The sequence below is a fragment of the Zosterops lateralis genome (genome assembly GCF_965231275.1).
Source record: "Zosterops lateralis genome assembly, chromosome: 10".
Taxonomy (NCBI): domain Eukaryota; kingdom Metazoa; phylum Chordata; class Aves; order Passeriformes; family Zosteropidae; genus Zosterops; species Zosterops lateralis.
The window spans coordinates 24,002,613-24,020,172 of record NC_139770.1 but is presented as its reverse complement, the minus strand read 5'-3'; the positions used below and the strand labels follow the sequence as shown (position 1 = coordinate 24,020,172).

Below are 17,560 nucleotides of genomic sequence, written 5' to 3'. Positions count from 1 at the left end.
TACCAAACTGGTCAGCAAAGGCCACAGAGTTAGCAGGTGGGAGGCAAGCAAAGTGCATGGAATTGTGGTTGCTCTGCAGAACAGAGTCTTCTGCTCTGGAAGACTGCTCCTATGAGGGCACTTGGTTTTATGTCAGTAGCTCAGAAACAAGCCCAAAGGCAGGCAGGGTCGGGGGAAAGCACTCTGTAAGGCATTGCTGAAAAACATGCTGACTGTGGTGGTAGTCACTGTCACTTACTGGCCAGACTGGTATTAAATATTCCCTAATTGCTTTGCAAAAGGAGAAAATGCTTTGTAATTACATTCATCATTTAGGCAAATAGTGGCCAGACTGGTGAATGTCTGGAGGTCCACATCTTTAAAACATTTCCCACTGGTATAACTGAATCTGGAAGTGGAGTTGACTTCCACATTTGATGAACCTCCCAGGGATGGTCCCTTTTTTCTTATAACAAGAAAGAAAAATTTGGTGACAGTACTATTGTGCCATGATACACAAAGGATGTGATTATTCAAGAGCAAAAGCATCTCAGTGAGTAACATAACAGAGGGATCAAAAAGAGAACTTGCTGCTTTGACTGGAGTCTTGGGTTTAGGCCGAGTTAAGTACCTGGGACCTGATGCACTTTGAAGCAGTATGGATTTTCCCAGGTGGGAATAGCATACTTACTTGGATACACAGTATCAGGAGAACTAAATTCAGATTTTAGAAGTTGTGTTTTTTACTGTCTGGCCCATAATGTCTTCTAAGGTGGATGTAGAAGACCTATTGCTTACATTCAGGGGAAAAGTGGTGAAGGAAAAAACTGTGGAGTTTGCATTTAATGTGAATCTGCCACTTCTTAGCAACACTCAAGCAAAATGACCCAATAACCAAAATGTTCAGAATGGACCTTTTTCAAGTCATAAATTCCTGAAATTGCAGAACTTTTCCTTCAGCCATCTTTCTGCATTTAGCTGAGTGCTTAATGAGTGACAGTTTCTCTAAGATATTCCCTAATGATAACCATATTCTAGGGAGACCAATTGCAGCATCATTATCATCTCTTACCCTATGAACATGTTATGTCAGGTTAATAATGGTTGCAGCAGGAAAGTGTGATCCAGTCCTCTGAAGCACAGCCCTTGCTAACATTCCTGTAAATGATTGAAGGTACATGAGTAATCTTACTGGGTTCATTTGCCTCTTAATTTCTAACTACCATCTTGAAAAGCAGATTCAAGCAATATATGTAGAAAGTCTGCTTTGTTCTGTTTTTAAGACATGGCAGGAGTTCAGATCCTCCTTCCTGCAACATAAATTCTGTGCTGGCTGCAATTTTTAGCAAAGATAAAACACTTTCACTCTAAAGGGAGAATTTCTCTTTTATGGCTTTCACAAATCACAGTGGTCAAGGTAGTGGGGTATCTGCAGAGACAGCTGGTGTTGCTGTTCCAGTCCTCTGAAGAATGCTTTGAGATTTCAAGGAGCTTGGAGGCAGCTGCCCTCAGGAATTCTGCCTGGTACCTTGCAAGCACACTTATCCTTGTCACTCTGCCAAGCTGTCCAAGGGGAAGCTCATTAGTGCTGGGATGGGGAGCTCTGAGGAAAGCATGAACCTTGCGAGGTGTGAGAAGCTCAGAGGTGGCCCAGTTTCCCATATGCTGAGATCACGGTCCAGGAAAACAGGGTTTGAAGCATGGTGATGGTAAATGGTGCCATCTGTTTCACCAGAAAATCAAATTGCCTGGATAAACTGGTCTGTTCTTTAGACAACTACTCTATTCTTTAGAAACTGTACCAAAGATATTGGTATGAACACTCGGGCCATTCACAGTGATCCAGTGGCAGACTGAGGCTTGTAAGTCTTCCAGCTCGTGCTTTTACACTCGTTTTCTTTCAAGCTGTGTGACTGCTGCCCCACACTGAGCTGGGACTGCACTTGAGGCAGTTCCTTCTCAGGCTGCTTGTCGCATGCAGTGAAAATCAGGCATGATGCCCAGAGGCTGCTGTACCTTTCTGGAGTGTGGTCCATATGTGTGAAAGCAAATCTCATTCATGCCCAGGCATGCTGAACCCCTAGGATGCTTCAGCCAAAGCTAGTTGGAAAAGAGTAGATGCATTCCTCTGATGTTTCTACAAATGCAAACAGCAGTCTGTTTTCCTAGAGTTGCTGAAAATGCTGTGAAATGCTGTGTTTAATTTTGTCTGAGATAAAATGTCCCATGGGGATGCTTCTCCTGTCCCTTGCCCTTCCTCACAACTCCTGTTAGTGGTCCCTACCATGCTTTTTGTTCGTGCTGAAATGTGAGCCCTAATGGAAGTGTCAGGCAAGGAGGAAACAGGCAGGTGAATATAGGGCTTAGGGTTGAGCCCAGCAAAAAGTAATCTCTTATAATCCCTGGAAAATGTTCTTTTAAAGCAAAAATATGTAAAGAAATCTAACAACTCTATCCCATCAAATGTAAACCCATCTTTGGCATTAGAGGGGTATGCAGGCTTACTCAGGATGTCAAGGTTCCTTAATGCATTAAATTAACAGTGTAGATACAAATGTTCATGGATACATCCAGAGGAAAGTTCAGTTGTGGGAGTCAAACTACAAGCTTTTAAGACTTCTGTTTGAACCCCCTGCTAAACTGATATTTTTGGTCCCATTAACCACTCAGAGACATGCACAGAAACCAAACATCAAACAGCACACAGAAGTGTTTTTTGTTTCCTTTGTAAGTACTGCTACAGCCTCAGAAGTGAGAGGGGAATTGAAAGTGGGTGGAGAAAAAAAGATCTTTAAACTGTTAAAAAAAAATAAAAAATCCTTGCTCTAAAATTTCTACTGCCAAATTTCATCACAGACTAATTCCTTGCAGCTGAGCTGCAAACCTCTATGAAAATAGGGGTTTACAGTGGAAACACTGACTAACTATAGCTGTGCAGTTCCCATGAATAATGACGCTCTAATTACGCCTTATGATTTACCAAGACCTGCTTTCTGTAGAGCTGTTGCTGGTTTGGGGAGCAAGATCTTTTTTTTTTTTCCTTGACTGTGGTTTGCTTCTTTTTGTTCATATTGTGTTGGCACATAGTTTTTTGAAAAGCTTTTCTCTGAAGGGAGCTGGGCAGACAGCTATGATTAAGTATGAAATGATTGGTTAAGCTGTTTGTCAAAGTTATAAATAGGGTACCACACAAACCCAACACTAATCTCGCTGAAAGACAGATACTGGCAACATTTCTTAGTCATCTGTTCCTGACGCTCAGGGGAGAACAGCTACACTTCCATTAAGTTTTCAAACAGAAGTTGCCTAAAATACATTTCTCTGGTAAAATTTTGGGCATGTGCACTGTAAGCCACAATGAGATCTAGCAGGGTGTTGGAGTTTTAAATGTTCATCCAAGTTTAAACCTGGTCCTCTGGATCCACTCCTCTGTGTAGGGGTGAAAGGTGATGGTTTGATGTTTGTAGGAACAAAGATCTGTTTGTGAAGCAGTCCTGGCAAGACCAGACTGATGTCCTTATCTCCTCATAGCCCTGGATTAATTTTAAGGGCAGAAGAGGAGGTCCCTAGGGATGTCCTTTGGATCTTCAGGTTTTACAGGCAGCTTTCTGTAGTCTGCTTTTGGGAGATCAGATGGAGGCATAAAAAGAAGAGCAATGGCACAGGTTTCACTTACGTGCATCTGCAACCAGAAGGGAAAGGCAGCATATTGAATTCCTTCTGCTGCAGATCTCTCACACAGCAGCTTCTGCAGGCTCCAGCCTGGATGCTGCTACTTGTCCATCCCAGTTCTGCATCAGCTGCATCCATTCTGTCCAGCTGGAAGTCTGCAATTTCATGTTCCCACAGGCTGACCCCATATTTGCCATTTGCTTTCATGGTGCCTCAGAATTGTAGGGAAGGGCTCCACAGTTGGGCACTTTTACTGCTGGCCAAAACATTCATGAAACAATTAAAGCAAAGCAATAGCTGAAGGAGAGCCAAGCATTTCTGGGGCTGAAAAAAGCTTCAAGTTGAAAAGTGAAAAAGCCCACAGCAACCAGAACTTGCCCCTCCAATCCTGCACCTTCCCACATCCCTGCCAACACATACAGCAAGGAGTTTTAGAGGAAGTAAAAGCACTTCTAATTTATGGCATAAGTCAACAACTCTTCATAGGTGAAGTCTCTTAATTTTTTACAGAAATCTAAAAAAGGATGATCTTGAATTTGTGGGGTTTACACAATTCAGACAGGCATATTTTTATTTTTAGCTTTGCTAAGTGTAAACACATCTATGGAACCTCAGATTAATGACCTTCATTAAACTTAATTTCTTAAATTTTTAAGCATAGATATTTTGGTTTTGCAAACTCTCAGAATCAAATTCAGGTCAAAAAACTTTGTTTAATAACTATTTTGAAATAAGTTTTTTTGCAATTTCAGGAGTCATTTTCATTCTTACCAGCAGACAGAGTGATTGAGAGTTTTTCAAGCTTCCTGATTTTCCATTGGGAGATTTTTGTTGCTAGAGAGCAAGACCCTCCTTATGTGCACAGAGCACCTCGCCTGTGTGAGCTGGCAGCCAGGAGTGGGGCTCATCAAGGTGGGCAGCAGTGGCCTGTGCCCTGTGCAGCCTTTGCAGCCTTCTCCTCTGGTGTGGTACCTCCTGCTCACCCCAGTGAGCTGCAAGAGGGGCAGAGTGATAGGAACAGGGAGTGCCTTCCAGAAGCCCAGGGTTGAGCATGCAGCTGAAACCCAGAAAGATGATTTTCATGGTTTTCACACGACCATCAACTGCTTGAGTTTTGCTGGGATCAAAAGGAATTGTTTTTTAATTGCTGACTTCTCCGTGAGAAGTTAATACAGGTTTGTTCTTTACACTGAAATGATTGGGACTAGCCATGAGCACTCCCTATGCTTGAGCAATAGTTTTACAAGCTTGCTGAAGCTCTTTAGTCTCTATCTCAAACCAGCCCCAAGTGCAGTACAACTATTTTCCTTGCAGAGCTTTAGCAGGTGATCTGGAAAAGCTTTTTGGTTTTGTCCCTTCCTCAAGTTCCTGACATGGATTATATGAATGATTGCCCCAAGTCTGGGGTTTTTTAATGGAAAATAAACAAAAGGCCTTCTGCTCTTAAACTTCTTGCTGTGAACTACATCTTTAATCCTTAATTTACCACCCAGATTCCTTCTGCAGTCTGATCTTACTGGCAGTGACTTGTCAGGGTGTGAGGAAGAGCTGACAGTTTCTGCAGTAGATACTTTTCTGAGAAGAATCTAGTAAAAAAGATTCTGCTCAATGAATTGCTTTGCCTCTTATGTAATAACATATTTATGTTGCTATGAAGCCTGCAATAAAGCTGCATCTGATAAGAGCGATAGGTTTCCATTTTGATCTTATTTTAGATTGCAGCAAACTGAGGATAAAAAGACTCTTTGTTCCAAGAAGAAAAAACAGAACCAAACATCTGGTGAGAAGCTGATGTGCTCAGGACAGCTCTGAAAGAGGTTGATAGTGATGGATTGCGACACACAACTTCAATACGTCCCCACAAGTGTTATGTGAAGAGACAAGATAATTCTTCCCTTGTCTAAGATTCATTTTAAAAGTTTTCTGGTTTTCGGGTAAGGGGAGAGGAAGGAGTGTAACAGTGCACTCCCTGTGTGTTTCTCCATGGTTCTTACAACTGGTCTAGTTTGAACTGAAGGCTTCTTTCAGGATTGATTTACTTGGAGAGTGTTAATTGTAGACTGTGTCCTAACTCCCAGTTGAAGTCTTTCATAATGGGTCATCTCCTGTAGCAGTCCTTCTCAAAAGCACCCCACTGCATGTCCAGTGCCCAGAAGAGGATCTGGGGAGTGTTGGATTCAGTGTGTTCAGTCAGTTCTGCTAGCTGGAGGTCTTCCACTGCTTGTGGTACATGTGGATTTGGCCCTTGTTCTTTCATTCCTCTCTCAACCACTGAAAAAGATATTTTCTACTGCAAATTATAAAGTGTTTCCTACTCTGTCCTTAAATACAGGCTTGGATCGTTTCACCCTGTGCTGATTCCTGCTGTATGTGCACAGCTCAGAGGCAGAGTCAGGCCCATGTAGCTCAAGGCGGGTCCTGAGAGAAACTGGGGGAGCAGAGTGATGGGAAGGGGTATTCTGTTTCATTCAGAAAGACACTCCCAAAACCCAAAGGAGCAATGCGTGGGTGAAGTGCTTTCATGCAGAGCTTTTCACTAAGAATCAAGTCTGTTGTCAGCACTTGTGACATTTTCTCTGTTCCCTTCCTCTGGGCAGTTTGCCACTGTAACATACACAGATGACATTAGGATTTGCAGACTGTCGTTTCTGAAGGCACTCTTATCTAATCTGTACTTAGTATTTTTCCAGGACATGGAGGTGGCTCTTTCTCCTCTGTTAATTAACTTTTTTGCCCATGTTTGCCTGCCTTATAAATTCCTCTGACATCAGGGTCTAGGATTAAACAAATTGATATCACACTTCCAGTGTGTGTGAGCTTGACACTGAGCTGACAGCCTCAGAGCCTGAAGTATTTTGACACACAAGCAGAGCAAATACAGAGGAAATTGCTGTTCAGCCTCCTCCACATGCTCCTGCCAGGCTCCCAGTTTCAGCAGCCTGTGTCAGTGCTAATGGGGTAGTCCCAAAGTCCTCCCACCCATCAGTGGGTTTCTGCTCAAGGTGCCAGTTGTGACATTTCTCAAAAGTACCTGCATTTATTCACTGTGTCAGGTTTTCACTGTAATGCAATTACAGAACAGCACTAACCTGGTAGGGAGCCAACTCCATGCAGTAGCCAGATTAAGTTGTCTTATTTGGTTAACAGTATTTTGATAGTTTATTAAATCCTAGTAGGAGTAGAAAGATAAGAGTGGAAATAACAAATATGGATTATCTGCTCTTGGTTGTTCATTCCTGTTGGTATAATCCTGGTCTGAATGATGAGCTGTGCGAACAAGTGTTTAATGGTTTGCTATTGTCCCATCTTAAACATGTGCATTGCTTTATCAGAATAAGCATATTCTCTAGCTATTTTTTCCGGTTTGCTGTTTTTATCACTGATGTGGAACATAGTGCTTGTTTTCTTTATCTGGAAAGAAAACATTAATTCATCTCAGATAGCACAAGCTATTTGATCAGCCTTCAGATGGCAAGGCATTACAAAAGCTGCTGACATGGGACAAATCCAGACCTGTGGTGTGCAGCTTGAAAAGACTTCATGTCCTTGTTATCAGTCCCCTGAGATAACAGCTACTCATGCAGCAGCAGCAAAGAGATGGGACTGATTGTGCCAGAGACAAAGCCCTCTCTCCTTAGTGAGGCCAGGAAGCAGCAGGGATTTGTATGGGGTTGCTGGTGTGGATGCAGCCATGAGAGAGCCCCTGCCTCTTCTGCAGCCTTGCTCATGTGTCACTGTGACACTGCTCTGTGGTGGCCTTGGGCTGGCTGAGATTAGCCTGGGTCTTGTCACATAGCAGGAACTGAGGTCCATGAGTGGTTTCTGCAGGGTTGTCCTGCAGACAGCTTCCCTGTGGCTCTCCTCTCCACCTTGCTGCATTAGCTCCCAGGCCTGCTCATCTGGGATGTCCCTGTATCCATGGCAGATCTGGCTTCCAGCTGCACCCTGCCACCTCTGCTTCTCATCCTGAGAGTGCATCTTCCCAGGAAGTGCAGGAAAATAAGGACTTCATTTGAGTCCAGCTCTTTCTTCATGACCATAGTCTGCCCCAGCTTTCTGGGCCAGTCTACCTTGCCTGTCCTCAGCCTGCAGTATTGCTGAGACCAGGGAGAACATGGCTCAGTGCATTTTGATCACAGTGTTTGCTGTACAGTATTGATATTCAGGCCTGCTGTGACTCCCCTGACATTATGTGCAAACCAAAGCCAAAATGATGATACTCTTAGTACATAATTAGGAAATAAAAGATACTGTATTTTGCCAACAGCTGACTTCAAATCAAAGAAATAGGCTGCACAGCTAACATCTGCCTTTGCAGTATGGGACAATATCTGATTTTTACTCTACTTAATAGAGCAGTCTGGTCTATTGATGGTAGCAGCTACAACAGGAGATGAGCTGTACAGCTGGACATCTTACACAGGTGTTGTGGGGTGTAGGTGTTTGGCAGAGCTTGCCAGTGATGGTTCTCAGTGAAAGGGACATAAAGAGCTCTTCCTAGGCTAGTCAGCCAGGACTATCTCCTAGTCCTAATGTTTTTTGGGTACTCGTCTTTCCCCTTAGGCATTATCTGTGGCACGACTGGCATTTAAGGTAGCATCATGGTACTAGTGCTGGCTGTGCTACTTGTTAGCATGTGCCATGTTGTGCTCTCTGTATATGTAAAATATGTAAAAATATATATTTGAAGACAAATGGGGACAGGAGCACCTGAAGCAGGAAAAGCTGGGAGGCATAAGGAAAGGGATTTACTTTCATTGCACTACCTCTTTGCAAGGTATTTTTAACATCTCTTCCACCTCCAAGCTCATTTTGCATCAGCTGTGGGCACTCTGACATGGTTAAAAAAAACAAAAAAAGCATATTTTAACTACACTGTTTTGTCCTCAGTTCCTGGCTGTGATGCTCATTAGCTTGGATGGGATTTAGGTGTGAAGAGGGAGAAGCCAACAGAACAGTAGTGCCCACCAGGGACAGTAGGAGAGAAGTGGAGCTCCTCAGCTGCCAGGTGCTCTCAGGCTCTCTGGCTGCACCTGGCCAGGGGCTGTGTCCTGGCATCCCTGCCATGCCTGGCGTGCCTTGAACTTCAGCAAGCCTGATTGCCTGAGACATGTCCACCCAGAAACCCCCCAAGAGGGAGGAAGCTTGGGCTGGAGTTGTTCCTGGCATGGCAGGCTGGGCTGAGGCTAGGAGCATGAAATGAGCTGTTGGAACAGTTTGGAGAGTGAGTGGGAGGAGGGTTACAAATATGAGGGAAGAATTATGATGGATTTATCACAGTCTGAAATAAATTAACCTCTGGGAGGAATGATTTTGTAATAATTTGCATTTAGATACTCTGACACAGCCACATAACCCCAAACCTTCTGCAAACATTGTAATTAATTCAATCTCCAACATCCTATGAGAGGGATAGAAATAGCACTATTTACATGGTTAAAGGAGCCAAGGACTCTTCTCTCAGTATTGCATTTTGCACTTGTGGGACTGCCCTTCTGTCATGTTTCCAGAGCCTCCTGGTGGGGTGGAAAGCAGCAGCAGTGAACAGCTGGAGATCTTTCCTGGGCACAGCTAGCTGAGCTCCTGTGTGTTACAGCACACAGCCCATGGCAGGCAGCCCAGGGAGCCCGTGTGGGCAGGACACTGAGGCTGCAGCACACGGCAGAAGGAGCAGGGAGCTGAGCCTTGTCAGAGCTGAGCCCTGTCTCAGTTCTTGGTAGTGGTCGCTGTGGGCAGGGCTGTTCCCCTGCAGGGCCCCTGGGCCTAACTCCATCCCTGAGTGGAAAGTGGTCAAGTGATTTAATATTCAGCTCTCTGAATTGCAGTGACAAATTTGATAGCCAAAATGATCTGCTAACCCAGCCAGCTTGAGAGGGTATTTCAAGGACAATCCAAGCCTGTAGCTATGCAGTGGGATATTCTCTTGTCATCAGCCTCCTGCCTATTCCTTTCCATTCCGGGGCAGTTAATCATAAATGAGACACTTGCTAGATGCTGTTTTCATGCCTGCTCTACCCTGGTTCCATTTCCAAGGGGCTGTGCAGTCGGTGGGTTACATCCCACCCCAGCTTCAGCAGCTTTTGCAGAGGAGCTGGCTCTTCCAGAGAGAGCCAGATTGATCCTCACATTGTGACTCTGGAAGGCTTGAGCAAGCTGATTTGTTTCAGAGCATCTCAAAGTGCATCTTCTCTTACTTACAAATACATCTTAAGTCCAGGGTTCTTAGGGCAGCACAGAGCTGGTGTTAGCTGAGCCAATGAGTGCACCCTGGGCACCTCTGTGCTCCGCTGCCAGATCTCATCAGGGGTGAGGTGAAAGTCTAGAGCTGAGTAGAGATGCCTGGGTTTCAACTACAGACTTGGGATAGGGCAATTTTCTTTAGGCATGACCCACAAGCTGGCCTTGGTTGCTGGAAACATATCCCATCATCTTCAAGGAGATTTGAGCAGCCCTCCCTTTGCTGAGGCAAAGTTTGGCTTCTGCCATGTCTGTCTGCTTTCTGCAAAGCTCTTCTAGGGGTGGGAGCACGTGCTGTCCAGCAAGTGGTGAGCAACAGGTCAGCTGTACACAGGGAGAACTTGTGTGGCACAGTAGTGGGGAGAGGACACACCCTGTATCGTGGAGATTTACTGCTGGTAAAACACCTCTGGCTCTCTGTAGGTATCTGCAGATGTCTCCTGCCAAGTGAACCCAGAGATATTTGTAGTGCAAGCTTCAGCAATAGGACAAAGGCAAGTTGGCAAACAAAGGGACTTTGAAATATAAGGAGAACCAAAATATGGTCTGGAGCACATTTATTTTGGAATCAATAGAAAAAGGTTAAATAATAATAGTGAATGTTTCCAGGGTGGGTCAGGTTAAAAAGCAAAGAAAGCAAAGCATGTTCACAGTGCTGTAAGACTGTTCTGTGTGTGCTGAGTTTGAGTTACAGAGATAAATGATGAAAACTTTGCTTCCCACTGAGATGGAGTGTGGTGGTGCTGAGTACCACACAAACACCTGCTGGGTACCTTACAAACACCTGCAGAACGCTAAGATAAATGCTACTTCAATAAAGATTGAAACTGCTCTGAGTTCAAGAGTAGGAAAAAAAAAATCTATATTCAGTTCACAGAGTTGTGTAAAATTAACCAATTTTAGCTATGGGTGTGACTTTCCCCCACTTTCTGCCAGTTTTTCCTCTGTCCCCTTGCCTTGGGTAGTGTGAGGCTGTGCTGTCACAGCGGGGCTGGAGCCATCCTGCTCTAACACGCTGAGCCTCGCCCAGGCTGGGAGTGTGGAGTGTTTGTCTGGACATGTCCAATTTAATTAGCACAGCTCTCACCCTGCTCCTCCTCAGTGTCCATTTGGGAGCTCAGGCACGGGGCTCTTCTCCCCTCCTCTCCTCCCAGGGCAATCCCACACTTACTTCCTTGGTTTCTAAAGCCTGTGCAGGGAACTGCCTGAAGGGCAGCTTTGGGGAACACATTGGGGTCTCCTTGCAGGGATTTCCATGTCTGCTCTCCCAGTATCAGACAGACCTCCTGCCTGAACCCTGCTGGCTTTAATCTTTTAAAAGATGGCTCCATAGACAAGCTTGGTACTGATGTTTTAATGCAGCCCTTTTGCAGCCTCCTCAGGATGAATGAAAGCAGTTTGTGTGGAGGTGGGAGCAGGTCAAGAGCTCATCCTGAATGCAGTCATGAACAACGGACACGCCAATATGCAGGGTCACATGATAAATCCACATCTACAACCAGGAGAAAACTTTTATATCACACATTAATACTTTCCTCTATTTCTCCACTGCTGGATCTGCTATTCAGATTTCTAAGCTAGCCCTCCAAGGACACCAAACCTGCTGCATTAAGTAAGGGAGTCAAAAAAGCACCGTGATGTGATTAGGAACATAACTATGGGTTACTATGGGAGGGTACTATAACAGAAGGTCAAGAGACTGGGAGCCAAAGCCCTGGAGCTCTCCCAGAAAAATTATTCAGGAGGCCAGGAGAGTGGAGATGCCCAGGGTTCCCACTGATTTCCTGGGTTTCCCAAAACAGGGCATTAGTACAGGGCTGTTAGAGGCTTTTCCTGAGCCTGCAGCCCCTGTGGCTAATGGTACCCAGAGGGAATGGCAGGAGTGCTCATGTTGTTGAGGGCAAGGCCTATGAGCACCACCAGGACCTCACCACCAAAATTCACCATCAACTGAGGTGGTAAGAGCACTTTGGAAACCTCTGGGGTCCTTTGGGATACATTTCTTTGTTGGTTGGCTTTTCAGAGAGGCCAGGCCCAGTGAAGGCCTCTCTTTGTCCCAAGGGCATCGAGGGCCCCATGGAAGGACGTGTCCCACAGTAAAACTGCTGTCCACAGAACCTCCGTGCCAGAAATCCTGTGGCAGCACAAATGGGATAGAAAAGGCCAGACAAGAAAAAAGTTTTTAATTTGCCATGACAGGAATCAAAGCCATGTCTTGTCAAAAAACTACAGCTGCCTTTTCCTGCCTGTCTGTCACCTGTCAGCAGCCCTGACTCTGTACAGATAAATGCAGCTCTAGAGGAAGGAGCCCAGGGAATGGCTCCAAACAATCCAGTTCCTGAGGGAAGGAGAGGCTCAGGCAAGCCCTGGAACTGAGCTTGCATTTGGTGTGGCAGGCATGGAGACACATCATATTTATATTTGACTCTTGAGTTTTTATATTGAAGCAAGCTGCTGCTCTTGCTGCTGCTTTGGCAAGGGTGGCTGGGCACTCGTGGGGACAAAGAGGGGCCCCTGGAGATGGGCAGCCCCGAGGACACACCACCCTGACCACCTCTCTCAGCTGGGGGCACACCACAAGGCTGAAGATGGGAGTTACTCTCCTAGAGAAGCTGGTGAGCAGCAATTCCCATCATGCTGACAGGAAGACTGGCAGCGCAGATGCCCATGGTAACCTGTTTTCCAAGGGTAGGCTCACCCCATACCCTGCAGAGATTGCTCAGGGGTCATCTGTGAGCAGGAATCCAAGGACCAGCAACACAAACTCATGCCTAAAATACATCAACTGGAGAACACTCCAGTTGCTCTTAGGCTGCTAATGAGGTAACTTTTACAAGGGTAGGACACATGTCCAGTTGCAGAGAACCTTTACCACCCGTGTGCTAAGAGCTTTACACTGGAAATAGCCAAGGACTTTAATGGGAAGCTCTGGAGACTGTGCAGGTTCACAATTTGAAGCTGTTGAGACACACAAGATAAAACACATTTTTAAAGATGTTTAGGCTCAGCTATGACATTAAGATAGCAGTCCTGTAAAAGTAACAAGAAAATCATTGGCAATCTCAATCAAATGATCTTAAACATGATAACTGCTTGGTAATTGGTTTATCTCAGAACATGCTTGGAACAAGGGGGTATTTAATTTTAATATTTCTACATTAATGTTTAATTTCATTCAAATGGATTCTTATTGCTTGGGTAAGGCAAAACATAGGGTGTGTTTGCAGGTGGATGTGTCTTTGTAAGGACTCATAAGAACTTGAGCAATTATTTTAGAAATGTTGCTGACTCTGCCTATGCAAGCACTTGCTTCTCCACAGCAGAGAAATTGCAGAGGGCAGGAGAAGTTCCATACTGGAAAATTTTTCAATTTGACTGCTGAGTCTTCTTACCTTTCCTGTTCTTCCTTATACCAAAGGGTATATTCAATCAGAGATTGTCATAGCAACCTTTTTGGGGTGGTCTTGTCTCTTTCCTGGAGGTACATTTTTCACTGAAAATTTCCATACATGTGGAGGGGAATTAACCACCCAAATTCCACTGACATTCATTACATCTCTGTCTCTTGAAAACTTCTCACTATCCTCACCTCTCTGGTTAAGGAAATGCCTTCTCAGGAGAAATTTGGTAGGGCGGGGAGCACTTTGGAGTTGTTTCTTTTTTTCTTGACAAAGCAGTTTCAAACAGCTGTGCTAATATACATATTAAGTCTAATGAGTATAGCTATTATTTAATCAGACTTCTATGTCTCCTGGGATTCTAAGCAGAGATGGATTCTAGGACAGACTTTGAGCAGGAGACACTTGTATTTTCCTTTTCCTCGCTCCATATATGAATTTTTTCTCCTTTATTTTTCCTTCCCTCACAGTCAATGATGAGAAAATTTGTGCCTGCATTGACACCAACCACTGTATTAAAGCAGAAGAACTCAAATTAGGTGGTAAATTTAACAGAAAGACCTGATGTGATCCAGGCTACCAGGGAGCTGGGATATTTTAAAGCTGAGATTGTCCAGTGCGAAGTCCTCCCTTTTCCAGGCCTGGCCATTAAACTGCATTTTCTCTCATTTTAGGGGAGCACCTGCGAATTTGCCCACAAGGCTACACCTGCTGCACCAGCGAGATGGAGGAGAACTTTGCAAACAAAAGCCGAAGTGAATTTGAAGCCATGATGAAAGAGGCTGGTCGCTCTGTGCAGGCGACCCTAACAGCACAGCACAGAAGCTTTGACAGTGAGTAAAACCTTCCTGCTGCCCTCTGCTCAGAATCCAGTCACTGCTCAGTTTTCCACTGCTGAGTTTTCCAACTGGCATTGTTGGAGCCAAGAGTTGGTGTTTGACATGCTTTACTCTGCAGTTACCCTGTGAGTAACTCTCACTCAGCAGTTTGTGTGAAGCGTTGACCTGCTGGAATTGTAGGAACTGCACCTCTGGCAGTGTTTCTGTAAGACCAAGGCATTTTGAGATCCCCATTTCAGAGCAGCCACTGGGGGAGGCTGGCAGACACTGGTGTGCCTTGGCACTGACACAGCTTATACAGGCGTGCTGTAATCAGCTCCTGCCACAGCAGAGTAGCATTTGAGGCAGTGATGTAAAACCTGGCACTGTGCCTTGAACTGTGAGTTGAACAATATGGTAAAGGTGACTGGATAGCCCTCGGTAGGTGGGGAGAGTTTAAGGAGACATGGATTTTTCTTGCCCTTTCCATGTAGATTGCAAGTGAAAAGGAGGTTCATTTGTGTTGGATGCTTATAGCTGTCAGCTTCATCCAAACTCTGGGAAATGTTACAGAGCTGGGAAGCTCTTAGACACTGTGGTGCATAAGATGTTGTGGACAAGTGGTCTCTCCAAAGCCCAGTATCCCTCCTAATGTGCTAAGGATGGCTCTCTTACTTTTATTGTTCCCTGAAAAATCCATTTTGCAGTGCACAGTAAGCCTGGAGGTCTGAAGGCCACTGGAAATAAATGGTTTACTGGCAAAATTGAGATGACCTGTGATTCAGAAACTGTATCCATTATCAGATTTTGAAGAAGGTCAGACATTTAGAATCATGGCCCTCCTAACTTTATCAGCAGTCATCATATGGAGTTACCGTGAAAAGGAGTCAGGGAAAGAAGCTGTAATAGCCAGGAAGGTGGAACTGGAAATTCAAGTAGTAAATAATAGATCTAAAGAAATAAGCCTGACCTTCAGGCTTATAACCAAGATGAAGTGCTTTTACACTAAACAGGAAGAAAAGGCAGTGCATCTCTGCAAAAGGCATTGTGTGTGTGGCCAAGGTTGGCCACACCAAAGGCATTCCTTTATAAGCTCAAAATTAATTGATTTTCACCCGCCTCAAAAGGTGGCAATCAGGATTTTTAAAAGAGCCTGACAATGGTGGTTGCTCAGACTGATGTCTGAATGGGAGCTGACATAGCTGCTGCTGAGCACAGTCCCCAGCCTCTGAAATCCAGCCCTTTGCAGGGCTTAGTGCTTGGCACCCTCTCCCTCCACCCCCTGTCACAGCACTTGCTGCTGTGTCTGCTCTTTATGTTCACCACAGCCACTCAAAAGAGCAGAGTTCTGCATCTGTCATGTAAGAGAGTGCAGAATTCAATGGAAGCTTTGAGGGTTATACTAACAAGCAGAAATTTCCTAGTGAAGAACTGGTTTAGTCTGTGTGAGGTTTTGGTGAATTAATAATAATAATAACAACAATAAGAGTAATAGTAAGCAAAACCAAGCATGTAAAAGGGGGATGCTTGTGTTGAGATGTCAGTTAGAGCCATTTGTTTTTATTCCCCAGTATTTTTTTTTAATTATATTGGTTTTATTCCCCAGTATTTTACAAAGATGGAGCTTTATTTCTGTGGTGCATACCCAAGTTTCTTTTAAGTATCAAACAAAGTAAGTGTTCAATAAGCCACGTATTACTTTAACAGACCATAATGCATAAGATCATTGGTGTTCTGTAGTGGGAACTACCTCACTTGAGCCCACAGGCCAGGAAGATGTCTCCTGCTCCCATTATACTCTTTTAGTTTGCTTAACTACCCTTGCAATCAATACAGAGTTTATAATTTATGCAAGACGTGATTAAAAAAAATCATCATATTGTGTCTCAGTTTCAAGCATGACTTTACCTTTAAATAGTACTATTATTTTTTCTTTAGTTACTTTATAAATGGTTTGAAATTGAGGGAGTTCTGGAGATGGGGCAATGGCATCACCTCCGCTCCTGAAACAATGCCACAGAAACTGCCCTACCTTCCAGTAAATGTCATTAATCTCACAGTTAACAAGACCTTTTGCAGGTAGTGCTGCTTAGAGCTGTTCAATAAAGGAGCTTTTTTATGTCAAATTGATGAGTTCTAGTCTTGCTGGCACCAGATGCCTGTATTTGCTGGATTTCCTCAGCAGCAGCTTGGAGTGCAGCTTTGGGGGCTGCAGAGCTATTGATGCACAGCTTGTCTTCACATTAGTGATTTCATCTGGCCTCAGGAGGATGTAGAGAGCCTCCACTGGATGGGGATGTCCAACCCTTTCTCAGAATATTTGTAGCCTGGAGATCAGATTATTCATATACTCTCTGCTGGCAGGTGTGGCATACTGAACTTTAGGCCTGGAGCTGTCTTATTTTTCGATTCATCACAGCAAATCTTGCACCCGTAATCTTACTGCCGATCAAGGCAATAGTCTCTACTTGTAAATTCCCCAAGCTCCAGATAGAAAATAGCAAGGCTACAGCAATCTGCCTCTGAAGTACTGTTCTCCATGCTTGTGGTCAACATTTTGCTTTGGAGACTAATTCATTCTTGCAGGTTATGGTCTGTAAAGCCCTAAATTGTCAGCATTTCTCTGCTCTGAGCTGCAGCTTTGTGTTGGTGCGAGGAATTAGAGTCTGTTGGTTCAGTCTCCCTGGCTGCTTTTAGGGCAAACATTTTATGTCCAAGAGCTGAGTGTCCTTTATCTTATACAAAGTACTTTTAGAGAAAATGCACATGTGAGGTACAGATGCCATGCAATAAGAGTAGCCATATATTCAAAAGATGCGTGGAATAGGATCCTACAGTCTGAATGCTCTCTGCACAGCAAAGGACACATGGCTTCTGAGATGCCCTTCCTCCAGGATCTGCCAGGGCTAAATTTTATCAGCCTATGGTATTGCTTAGCTGCTTACCAGCACATTTGTTGTTCTGCTTTATGTTTCTGTAGTTAGCAGAATTTGGGGACATCAGTTGCAAGCTATACATGTGGTCATTGGCTTGCTGTTAACCTTTTAACTGAAAAAGTAGCATTTTGCTCTACAACCAATTGGTTTGAATTTGAAAAAAAAGAAAAAGAGCCAGAAGCACAGACCAGGAGTGATGGGAGCATATGCTTTTGATAACTCAATGGTAGGGAGGATGTTGTGGTCAGAGTAGAGATATTTCATTAGCAGGATTAAAGGCACAAATTCTTTGTTAATTCTGATGGCCCAGGGCTTTTGATCAGACAGGGAGGGAAATGTAGTTAACTGGGACCACAGCCTGTAGCAGAGACCTACTAGAGGCTGCTAGGATGGTTTAGGTTGGCATTTATTTGCCTGAAAATTTGTATATAGCCTATACTTTGAAAGAAAAACATGAAAAATAAAAATAAAAACAAGCAGGGATCTTAAAGAGAGCTGGGGTACTGCCTCTGTTGAGACT

The 17,560-nt window shown here is 44.3% G+C and overlaps 1 protein-coding gene across 1 annotated transcript in view; it reads left to right on the top strand.

Moving 5' to 3' along the window:
* Positions 1 to 17,560, top strand: part of GPC1 (glypican 1) — a 199,215-nt gene that overhangs the window by 85,719 nt on the left and 95,936 nt on the right. The window contains exon 2 of the mRNA XM_083868489.1: positions 13,961 to 14,119. Within this exon, the coding sequence (XP_083724615.1) occupies positions 13,961 to 14,119 (159 nt within the window). The remainder of the gene's footprint in view (positions 1 to 13,960; positions 14,120 to 17,560) is intronic.